Source organism: Barbus barbus, assembly GCF_936440315.1.
Source record: "Barbus barbus genome assembly, chromosome: 11".
NCBI classification, from domain to species: Eukaryota; Metazoa; Chordata; class Actinopteri; order Cypriniformes; family Cyprinidae; genus Barbus; species Barbus barbus.
The window spans coordinates 26,255,132-26,267,238 of record NC_136739.1 but is presented as its reverse complement, the minus strand read 5'-3'; the positions used below and the strand labels follow the sequence as shown (position 1 = coordinate 26,267,238).

Here is a 12,107-nt window from a genome sequence, read left to right as displayed (position 1 = left end):
CAATACACAATATTGTTCACCACTCTTTACGTTAAAAAATAAGAGAAACATACAACATTTTCAAGATTCTCTGTAAATTAATTTAATCATTTTAGTGGGTCCACTTTTTGACTTTTGTATTGTATTTTTTAATTGGAAATAAAATAGTTCAAACGTACACCAATAAATATTTTCTATAAGTACTGGATTTAGATTTTATTATTATTTCACTTGAACTGGATAGGAAATCTGACTTTGCGTTGCCCCTTTAAAATCTAACAAACTTCAATAAGCAAACAAAGTTTAAAAGATCTCTTGGCCTCAGCATAAGAGAGTGCTCGATTCTGAGTTAAAAACAAGCTTTTCTAACGTCTGTCAGGTCATATATATCGTAAGAAGTAAGGCGTGAATGATTTTTAAATGAACGCGTTTTAACAAGTAAGACAACTTTCTTTCGAACTTTTTTGGCATGAGCTGCGAGAGCGGGGGGGCTTGAGACCGTCTTCAGGGAGAGTCCTCAAAGTTCGCGCACTCTGTCATGTTGATTACAAAGTTTACATCATTGGTATTCATGACACACTACACTTAACAGTCTACAGTCATTCACTGAAAGCATGAGCAAGACCCTCTAGATTATGAGTTAGAAGATTTTTTTTCTTGTCACATCACAAGTTCTTTCCAAAATATCATAGTTTTTTATCTTGAACATTTCGCCATTTCAGCCTACATATACATGCATGATGCTTTATATATGAAAGCAATAAATACATCTTTATAATAATATAGCAGACTACTTACATAAATTGCATAAATATCAGTTTTCACTTTATATCTTCCAATAATATGTCTTAATAGACAATATTTAAATGTTTAGTTCTACGATCAAGGCCCTGTAATTTTATTTTGGGGGACATAACATATAATGCAATGCAGTACAATGAGGATTGAGAAATATACAAATAAACCTTCCTCAAAATGTGATGTATCATATTCAATACTCACATTTTAACATGTAAAAAATGATGTACGATTATAATTTGCTTTTTAAGTTGCTTTAGTCCAGTACGTTATTATATTATAACAATATAAAAGTTTGCTTTATAAAAATCCGTAAAAAAGTCTGTCAAAACTATCGGTCAGACAAGAAGCCATGTAGATTTTTCAGCAAAGATTTGATCATGTTGATAATTTGCAGGCCTTAAAATATATCCATTATGATCCAGTAGGCGTTACAGGGAAAAGCAAACTCTTCAGCAAACCCTTTATTTTAGCGTAGAGAGTCTAGTGACAGAGGAATCACTGTTTGCTGTTCATTGAAGACAAAGGCCATGATTTGAAGTATATAAAGCACAAGACAAGAGACAAGAAGACCGGTGTCTCTGTTTGTCTGTTTAACTGCTCAGAGAATGTTATACTTCCCTTAGTCAGCTGGTTAAGCGATTTTGATGGTCAGAAAAGTATTAGTGCCTCAGTGTGATTAATAATCTGAGAAACGTACACGCAAAATAAAACCCATTAAAGGATCTTTTCAGTATTTTCCATGTAACACTCATCAAATGACAAGTCAAGCATTTCCTTTGTGATTTGGAGGTCAATATAAGACGTTAGATGTTGTATATCTGATCTGGTCATCCAGAACTTGGTGGCTTCACACATGAGGATCCTCATCATCAGGATCCTCAAACACATAATGGTACTTGGGTCCATCCTTCAGCAGTTTTCCAGGCTTTGACCAGAGGATGAAGGGGTCTGTTAAGGACTGTACTGCCCTCAGCAGAATCACATCTTTCAGTTCCTGCAGACACACATTGGAAGGCCCTTTTTATTTGCGGCTCTTTCCTCGATTTAGACAGACAATGGTGCACATTCATACAGACGACAAATCAAAGGTCAGCTGTTACATTCAGCTGGGGCACACAGCATTAAATAGAGCTCCATCTATATGTGATTGTGACTCACGGTGCCTCTTGGACTTGAGGGTCATTCATGGTCAAAGTGCATCCTTGATGTAGTTGTGTAGATTTTGGACAGATGTATTCTGTATAAGTGATTCTTAATTACAACCCAAATCGTTTGCACTAATGCACCCCCATACCATCAGAGATGCAGGCTTTTGAACTGAGCTGTCTCCCTCCTCTTTAGCCCAGAGGACACGCCGTCTGTGATTTCCAATAAGAATGTCAACTTTGGACTTGTCTGACCATAGAACACTTTTCCACTTTGAAACAGTCCATTTTAAATGAGTCTTGGCCCACAGGACACGACGACGCTTCTGGACTGTTCACATATGTCTTCCTTTTTGCATGATAGAGCTTTAGTTGGCATCTGCAGGTGGCACGGCAGATTGAAAGTTAAAGTGACGTGAAAGTGAAAGTGACGGGACATACGGCCAAGTATGGTGACCCATACTCGGAATTTGTGCTCTGCAATTAACCCATTCAAAGTGCACACACACAGTAGTGAACACGCACACACACCGTGAACACACACCCGGAGCAGTGGGCAGACATTTTTGCTGCGGCGCCCGGGGAGCAGTTGGGGGTTCGGTGCCTTGCTCGAGGGCACCTCAGTTGTGGTACTGAGGGTGGAGAGAGCGCTGGACACTCACTCCCCCCACCTCCAATTTCTGCCGGCCGGAGACTCGAACTCGCAACCTTTGGATTACGAGTCCGACTCTCTAACTCTCATTAGCCCACAACTTCCCTATTGTGTTTACCGGCAGTGGTTTCTGGAAGTATTCCTGGGCCCATTTAGTAATGTCAATGGCAGAATCATGCCGATGAGTGTATTGTATTTGTATTTATTTATTTATAAATACATTTGAGTGATGCAGTGTCATCTGAGGGCCCAAAGATTATTTTAGGAAATGTCAGTTTCATCCTAAATCTGATGCTGAACAAAATCAATCATCACCCAACCTGAAGAAATTCCTTAAGCTTTACTCCTGCTCAGCATCCAACAAATTACCAGTTGTTCATATTATGCCTGATTTTTATGAAAACAGGTCCACAGAGAATCCTCTGTCTTGAGACTGGGTGGAGAAACCCTTTAAATACTCAAGCATTTGCCCCTTTGGATCTTGAGCTTTGAAATTACATAATGAGGTCGATAAAAGATGGAGTGAACAGTTGTGCTGTATAGTCAAGCCATAATGAAAAGAGCCCTGAGGGTCAAACAAATGGTTCCAAATGAAAGAGTGCACAGGTGGAAAGCCAGAGAGTAGGAAAACTCGACATTGTCCCATTTGAGCACGTGAATTGTGTCAGCTAATGGATCATTTATGGATCATTACTGAACGCCGTCTGGTTGAATTTGTATGTTCTGAAGTCTGGAAATGACATTTAGATCATTAGATGCACTTAGAGACACTGAAATGACTGGAAGTCTGTTTAGTATTGCTGACAGCTGATTTTATTCATGAAAAGTCATGTTTTCGACATATACACACTTCATTCTACTGTAAAACATTCATGTTATCTCCACATTGTCACTGTTTTAGTGCAACATAATTAATTCCAGAAAAGCTTGATTTAGTTTCACATTAAAGGGTTGCTCGGCATGACTGAAAGAGTAGTGAACACACACACACACACACACACAAAATGAAGGAATATAAAACCTTATTCACAACATGTTGAGTCCAAATCCGTTCCTCTTTATTGTGATTCCATTTCTTCTCGGTTTTAGTTCTCGCACCATAACATATTTGAAACTAGAAGTGTGATCAATTTGAATAACCCAAGTTAAAACAAATAATAAACAAATTGGATAGAAGAAACCCAATCTTAGCATTTATGCAAAGTGATGGAAAACAGAAGAGAGTTTGCACTGAACCTCATAGTAAACACTAAGCATAGAGTTGTTTTTAACCAAGCCAATATTTATGTTTGTGATAGAAGGTCAAAGGTTATCACTTGCTGTCTGTGGTCAGATGAGGACACAATAGGACTGTGTAAAAACAATGAGGGCATTAATGCGGCGTTCCTACACCTTTTGACCAGTGCATTTCCTTCTCAGTTCCTGTTGTTTGTGATCACGATATAAAGGAACTGTAAAACTTATTTTGAACTCACAAAGAGCAATTTCTGATACTCTTTTCACTTCTCTCACCTTGCTTAGCAGCTTGTAAGCATGTTTGCTGTATAGTGAATATGATTTATATGATTTTTTTTGTGGATGTGAATCACTCATTTGACTATTAGATACATTAACTAAACAAAAACAAACAAATAAAAAAGAATAAAACAATCACTGACTCTGTGACTATGTTCACCAAACAGGATGCAAACTGTTCAAAAATAAATCATAATACAAACTATGTAAGCAATACAAAGGTGTCTCCAATAAAATAAAATCAAGATCAACACCCGTACATAGTCTTCAAATAAAGTTAAATCTGCTTTTTGGATTCATAACATTTTTAGACATAAATCTACATTTGTGCATGGAGATAAGTTGAAGAACTTAGATAATTCAGTCATTTAAAATCTCAATTAAAATTCTTTAATATATTATATAAATAAATCTTAATATAGTTTATATATATATTGTATTATTTAGACCTACATTAGATTATTTTTAATTAAGCAAAGATAATGATAATCTTTTGGCCATAGAGTTACTCTCATTTAAAGGGAAATAAATGGATATTACAGCAAAAACTTTCAAATAATATATTAAAGATTCTCATAAACTTTCAATGCAGCAGCTAACATGTCCCTTCAGAAAAAATGGCACTTTCTGATACATTTCCATTCCATCCATTGATCACTAGGTATTTTCCAGGTACATCATGAACCAGCTGATCTCTGCATAAGGAAACTTTGGCCATTATACTATTATCTTGTGTTCACAGGGACTGAGTTTTCTCCTAAAACCATTCGCTATGAAGAGGAATTTGTATGCATGCGTATGCTACGGTATGTACTGAAATCTGCAATATACAACACATTCCTGGTGTTAAACACAAAGACTGCAACATATCAAAAGTTGAATTTGTTAGGTCTCAGGGAAAGCCAAACCGTATGTGCTTCAATGCAATGGGAATTCTTGCAAAAAGCCACTCACTCCCTAAAGCTGTGAGGCTTTTCAATATTACAATAAAATCATTCCACTTTAGATCAAAACACTTTAGTTAAAGACAAAAAGCATCTTGTCTGATGATTGATGAACGGTTTTCTTATATATTGATAATCACTACAGTATAACAACTAGCAGTAATAAAAGTATTACTTATGCCATAAAAAGTAGTTGAAATTTTTTTACACCATTTTCCACAAATCTCAAGGCCCTGGTTCACAATTGGAAGACACCACAAAAAAATACACATTGACATGACATTTTTTGCGTCAAGTGATAGACTAGATCGCTGTCTTCTTGATTGTTGTATATGAAATACAGTCACTCTTCTCAACCACGACAAGTCCAACGTTCCTGACCGTTCGCTAGAGCTCCAATGCTAAAATAGGTTTGTCAAAAAGTCATAAGAAAAAAAGTGTTGGATGGGAGAGCTTAAAGTAAGGACATCTTCCTGGACAAAAACACAACTGCACTGTGCATGCTGGCTAACGGAGGTAAATGCACTGAAATCCATTATGCTTTTGGACGAGAGGTTGTGTGTGTGTGTGTTTGTGTGTGTTTCTCGTCTCAGAACTGATCCTAGTTGTCGAGGCCAAAAGATCCTGTGCTTGATCTGCTAACACACACCACACGTTAACCGGCCCCCGGCCCACCGAGGGCAGCTTAGAGGGGCTGGGATGTCCTGAGGCTGTGTCTCTCTCTGTCCTTTATCCTGGAGAACCCCGGAGCCGTCTCTCATCTCTCTGGAGGACGTCCTGTGCTGGAGCTCACTGAGAGATGGGTGCTGCATGGGTGCCGGGTGTTAAGGGGGTGGATGGGGTTTGTGGGGTGCTCTGGTAGGAACGTAGAAGGACTTTGTGCTTTGTTGCCACCTCGGCCCTGACCTGCTGCTGCTGCTCCAGGAACTCCTTGAGGCGTGTGGTGGTAAACGTAAGAGTCTGTCTGCGCAGTCTCATTAGATAAGCATCCTGCAGCCAGGAGTTGTTAAAGCAGTCCTTAATTGTAGGACGGGCCCTGAAACACATCATGCAGAAATACATGAGTCAGTTCAGATCCAGCCCATACTGAATGCTACATGACTACAATGTAAAAGGTGCCACAAGCATTACACCATGCAGAATAATTATAATGAATAATACATTTTAAAACATAATTATAATAATAAAAAACTTGTCATTTAGAAATTACCATAATTATCAATGGCGATGGTGATTCTAATGAGATCCTAATTACAGTTGTAACATAATATCTCATTTCATTCAGTATTTTTCTGAATGAATGAAATATATTTATACAACATGTATATGTGGTGGAGGCCAGTTGTGGGCAAAACTGGATGATTTATTCTTCCATTAAAAAATGATAATCAAATCCAGAGGAGCAGATATAACAAAACTCCAATCCAACATAGTCCATACAAACTCAACTCAAGATAAAGAAAAATGACTGAAATTAAACAGATTCATACATGCATACATACATAGACATGACATATTTTGTGTCAAGTGATGGATTAGATCGCTGTCTTCTTGATTTCTGTATATGAAATACAGTCACTCATATATATATAAAGATTTTAATTAATTAATTTTTATTTCTAAAGGGGTAGTTCACCAAAAAATGAAATTTCTGTCATCATAAACTCATACAAAAGAAGATCAATACAGTCTAATTCCAATTAGATCCTCACCTGCAGTTATATGTTATTTTTCCAAATTTTTCCATTAAAAACATGGTGATAATGTTTTGTTTGTTTGTTTTTTAATTAAAATGAGTATGAAATAATAAAACACTACTATAATGCATATATATACATTATATATGTATAATATTAATTAAAATGATCATGATTGTCAAAGGTGATTAGATTTACACTCACTGTTATAATTGTTTTTTATTATTATTAAAATCAGTATAAAACGTCAGACCAACTCTACTATGGCACATAAATAATTTAACATTTAAATAATACATATTTTTGTGCATTACTATAATGATTTGTTTTAATTATGTTTATTAGAACTGTGAAGGAAAATGTGTTTAATTGTGATAAATATAAATTCACATAATACAAATCAAATTTAATTGTCCTAAAAAAGCTTCTTTCCACTTCACAAAATAAAATGTCTTCCTTTTGATTTCAGATTAAATGTGACCCAGACATAGTCTTGACAGGTTTCTTAAGATTTACCCATGTAGCCCAGATGAATATTTCTCAAAGCACTGTTTTACTCACCAAGGGTAGCTGCACAGGATTTTCTTGAGGAACAGAGAGGCACTTTGGGACACATTTTGGTAGAGCTTACTGAGGTCAAACTTGGCTGCCTGAATTCTGGCCTCTGTCTCAGCAGGGTCATTCTCTGTAAACGGCAGTCTCCCGCTGAGCCTGAATGGTGTACGGCATGACAAAAGCTTTGAGTTACATACTAGAATAGCGTTCATGTCAAACATAATCACAGCCACTGACAGCTCACAAGCTCCAGAGAGCTTCTGGAATGCGAAGACAAGCGCAAGAGACAACACACAAATGCTTCCACTGACATAAAATAGAAAACTGGACATTTAAGAGTCAACGTGAAATCAAAACAGACCCCATTTCCTTTCAAAGACAGAGCTGCAGTAGACAACACTCACATGATATAAGTCAATATGCCAATGCTCCAGATATCAGCCGGTGGACCCACCACATCTCCTTTCAACATCTCAGGAGCTTCCAGTAATCAGCAGAGATTAAAACACATTAGTGTGAAGAAATGTGCAATTACTTATAATAAATACATAACTAAAATATTAAAAGAGAGGGAATGGTATACCATAGGAATATCTCACAAAGAAATAAAATACAACGTTTTAACTAAAAAGCTCTGGGATTTATATGAAACAATATATTTCATGTTTCAATATGTCTTACACATATAATCCAGTGTTCCAACGGGTGGGGAGAACTGCTTCAGGAACAGTGGATTGAAGGTCTGTGCAGTACCAAAATCAATAATCTTAACAACATTCATGTAAGTGACAATGATATTGTCTGGTTTGATATCTAGATGCAGGATTCTCCGGCTGTGCAGGTACTCCAGACCCTGAAGTATCTGTACGATATACGCCACCACGTCGTCCTCTGAGTATCGGAACCTAGAAAGCGAGATAAATTATACATGTAAGAACATCATCACAACAAGAGGTATATTTCAAAAACGTCATGCTGAGAAACTTAAAATAATATTTAAAAATGATGTTTCATTATCATTTACTAAAAAATTGTTTTTTTGATGTCTTTTATTTCTAAAGGGATAGTTCACCCAAAAATCTAATTTCTGTCATTATTTACTCATACAAAAGAAGATATTTTGAAGAACGTGGGTAAAATGGTCCCCATTGACTTCCATAGTATGGAAAAATGTATTATGGACTACTATGGAAGTCAATGGGGACCAGAAACTGTTTGGTTAAACATTCTTCAAAATATCCTCCTTTGTGTTAAGCAGAAGAAAGAAATTCATACAGGTTTTGAATAACTTGTGTAACAACTTGAGGGTGAGTCATTTTTGGGTGAACTATTCCTTTAAGTAAAGTCAAATAAAAAATATTTTATTTTAACTTAACTATGTTTTTGGCTTGATTACAATTCTGACACAGTTCCTATAGTTTAAATCAAGTATAACTTTTCAATACTTCTTATATCTCCGTTCACAATCACCATACAAATACCCCATACTGCAGCCACATTCAAGTCAAGTGTTTGTGTTGTACAATGCAAAGCAGTGTCAGGGAAGGATTGAGAAGCGACGATTTAAAGGCATAGACAAGTACTCAGCAGTCTCTGACCTGTCAATCAGACTATAGAGCAGCTCTTTCCCTGAGCAGCACTCAGAGATGAGCACTAGGTAGCGTGGGGTGACGTAGGCCTCATGCAGAGTCATGACCTTCTCGTGGTGGAGGGACTTCAGTATGTCGTACTCCTGTAACACGGCCTGCTTGCTCTCAGGCTCATACGGCACAATCTTGGCCATGTACAGGTTACCGGTGGCGTTTTCCCGACACTCTCTGATCACACCAAAACGACCTCTGTGGTGAAGAAAATACAAGGGGATCAATGGCTGTCAAGTTCAGTATTATCAATTTATTTGTCTTATAATAATGAAGAAAAAAATATTTGTGCTATTTTATTTGCTTAAAAAATATTGATATTTCCTTAAATAAATAAATATCACTTGATATTCTGTACTAAAGCCCAAAAACATTAATACATTTTTAAATGCAACTTAAGTGTACAATACAGTGTATTTTTAAGGCCAAAGGCCACTGTATAAAAGTAGTTGTTAACTACTAACTAAGTGTTTTCCACCCTTTGGTTGGTCTTATCTTGCTTAAAGCCACTGCTAAAAATAATAATAATAATAATAAAAAAAAACAAAAAAAAAAACAATTATGTACAAATAAATGAAGTAAAAAATTAGCAAACTAATAAATAAACACAAATATTAAAATAATAATATTAATATACAACTATAGAAATAATCAAATAAAATATGCATTTCTGCAAATAAAATAAAATAAAAATGAATAAAAGTAACAGAACAATAAATAAACAAACAAACAAAACAAACAAAAATAAATGAAAATAAATACAACTATAAAAATACAATGAAAAAATAATAAAATAAAATATGCATGCCTAAAAAAAAAAAAAAAAAAAAAAAAAATAATAATAAAAAACAAACAAATAAATGAAATAAATTCATAGGCATCATGAAAACACAATAAAATAAAACAACAAATAAATAAAATAAAATATCAAATAAATAATGTAAAAATAAACAAAGTAAAATAAAATAAGTAAACACAAATATTAAAATAATAAAATAATAATATTAATATACAACTATAATTAATAAAAAAAAACAATCAAAAAACTAATAAATATGCATCATGAAAACATTTAACAAAATAAAACACTCAACAACTTGGAAAAGTAATTGCATTAAAAGCTGATTTACATTATGATATTAGCGAATTATTTAAAAATGGTATTGTTCTAGTATAGTGTTTATCATGTTATAATATCATATGGATTACTTACAGATTCTTTTGTATTTGGTGTTGTTTTGATTTTATTATTTGATGTTGATTTGATAAACAGCCATAAATATTTTATATTGTGACACTGCTATAAGGTACTACAAAAAAGATCAGTCACTGCACTTTACCTTGCTTTCTCATCCATGAATGTGTACGGTTTCTGTGGGACTCCCTGCCTTAGGGTCGAGTCTCCAGGTTTTCCTATAGGGGTCCTGCGCCCTGTAGGAGTGATGCGTCCAGAAGGAGTGGCTCTTCCACTTGGAGTCATACGATTGGGTGTGCAAGTACCCTCCCCTATGGGACTCAGACTGGTAACTAACACCACCGGTGGTGACAGGGCAGGAGAAGGCATGTTTGGGGTGACTGGGGTCACATGTGCTGTGGTGGTGGTCGGGACATACATGGGCACTGAGGAGATAGGCTTGCCAATAGCAGGCGGAGGGGAGACCAGAGGGGGCGGGGACACCGGAGGAGTTTGAGATGGAGGGGAGACCGCATTCACAGGGGTCTGAGGTTTGGGTAGAACGACGGGTGGTGAGGGTTTGGCAGGAGGAGGATGAGCAGCAGGGGATGCTGGGAAGGGTTTGGCCATAGTGATATTGAGAGTAGTCTTAGCTTTAGCTGGGGTAGGAGCACTAGGGGATGGAGTTCGGATATCAGGCACAGTACGATGACTCTGGGGAAGGGCGGCAGGGGAAGGTGTCGTAGCCGATGCAGGTGCAGCAGGAGGAGACACAGGCTTTACCGGATGGACTGTAGAGGGCGCTGTAGTCGCCGGTGATGCTGCAGCCTGTTTAATGGCAGCAGGCTTCATTGCAGGTAGAGTCATGGTAGACGTTACCACTGAAGGCGCAGGAGCCGGAGCTGATGAAAGCGTTTTGACAACAACTGTTCCACTGGACTTTTGGGGAGCTGTTGAAAAGACTTTGAATTTGAAAAAGAAGATGCATAAGTTCCATTCAAAATTATAATTACACTACTGTTTACAGGGGTTAAAGCAAAAATAATTATTTTGACAAATTTTTTCCTCGGCCAAACCCCATTCCACAGCCATACCTGTCTCATACCCAGTTTAAGAGCAGTGTTTTTCTTCATGTAATTAGGAGAGCTTGTCCTCCTAATTTAAAAAACATTTAGGAGTACCTTCTGATCAATAATCAAAAAATGTGATAAAAAAAATTTCTTTCTAATACGAGGTGACATCTGACTCCTTAAAGTGACTTACAGGGGTATTTTCTTTTTACCTTTGCAATGGCATCATTTTCATCTATCAAATTCAAAAATATAAATTTTAAATTTCTATTTAAAACAATATAATAAGAAGTAGAATAAGACAAATAAGTTACCAATCATATGAAATTAGTATTAATAAAAAATTAATTTGTACTACAGAGGTGGCACAGAAGAACAAAAAAGTGGCTTGTAGGTACATTTTCAAACATTTAATGAGGCTCAGAGGTGGCATGAGTGCAATTAAATTCATAGATTCATGTGGACATTGAATACAGAAATATTAAATGATTTAAATAACTGATATTATACGCTAAAAATGAAACAAACTGCCAGCAGGTGGCGGCAAGTCACTGATTGTATCACTGAATCATTCATTCAATTAATTAGTTCGAACGGCTGATTCATTCAGGAATGAAGCAAGTGACTGTCTTTATGAATGGGTAATCATGAATCACTGACTCACTAGATTTGTTCACTTTCATTTATCAATGAAACACCGCTGTGTTTACTTTTAGAGATGCGCAGCAGCTCAGCTGTTACTTTTTTTGGAACTATTTTCGTTGATGATATAGAGCAGGGGTCACCAAGTTCGGTCCTGGAGGGCCGGTGTCCTGCAGAGTTTAGCTCCAACCCTAATCAAACACATCTGAACCAGCTAATCAAGGTCTTACTAGGTATACTTGAAACTTCCAGGCAGGTGTGTTAAGGCAATTTGGAGCTAAACTCTGCAGGAC

At 36.4% G+C, this 12,107-nt stretch overlaps 1 protein-coding gene across 1 annotated transcript in view; it reads right to left on the bottom strand.

The window, feature by feature from the left end:
* Nucleotides 1-5,825: 5,825 nt before the first annotated feature.
* Nucleotides 5,826-12,107, bottom strand: part of LOC306877443 (striated muscle preferentially expressed protein kinase-like) — a gene marked incomplete at both ends in the record, with an annotated part of 83,886 nt that continues 77,604 nt past the window's right edge. The window contains 6 exon segments of the mRNA XM_079429213.1: nt 5,826-6,072; nt 7,295-7,444; nt 7,693-7,768; nt 7,970-8,193; nt 8,887-9,126; nt 10,269-11,052. Of these exon segments, the coding sequence (XP_079285339.1) occupies nt 5,826-6,072; nt 7,295-7,444; nt 7,693-7,768; nt 7,970-8,193; nt 8,887-9,126; nt 10,269-11,052 (1,721 nt within the window).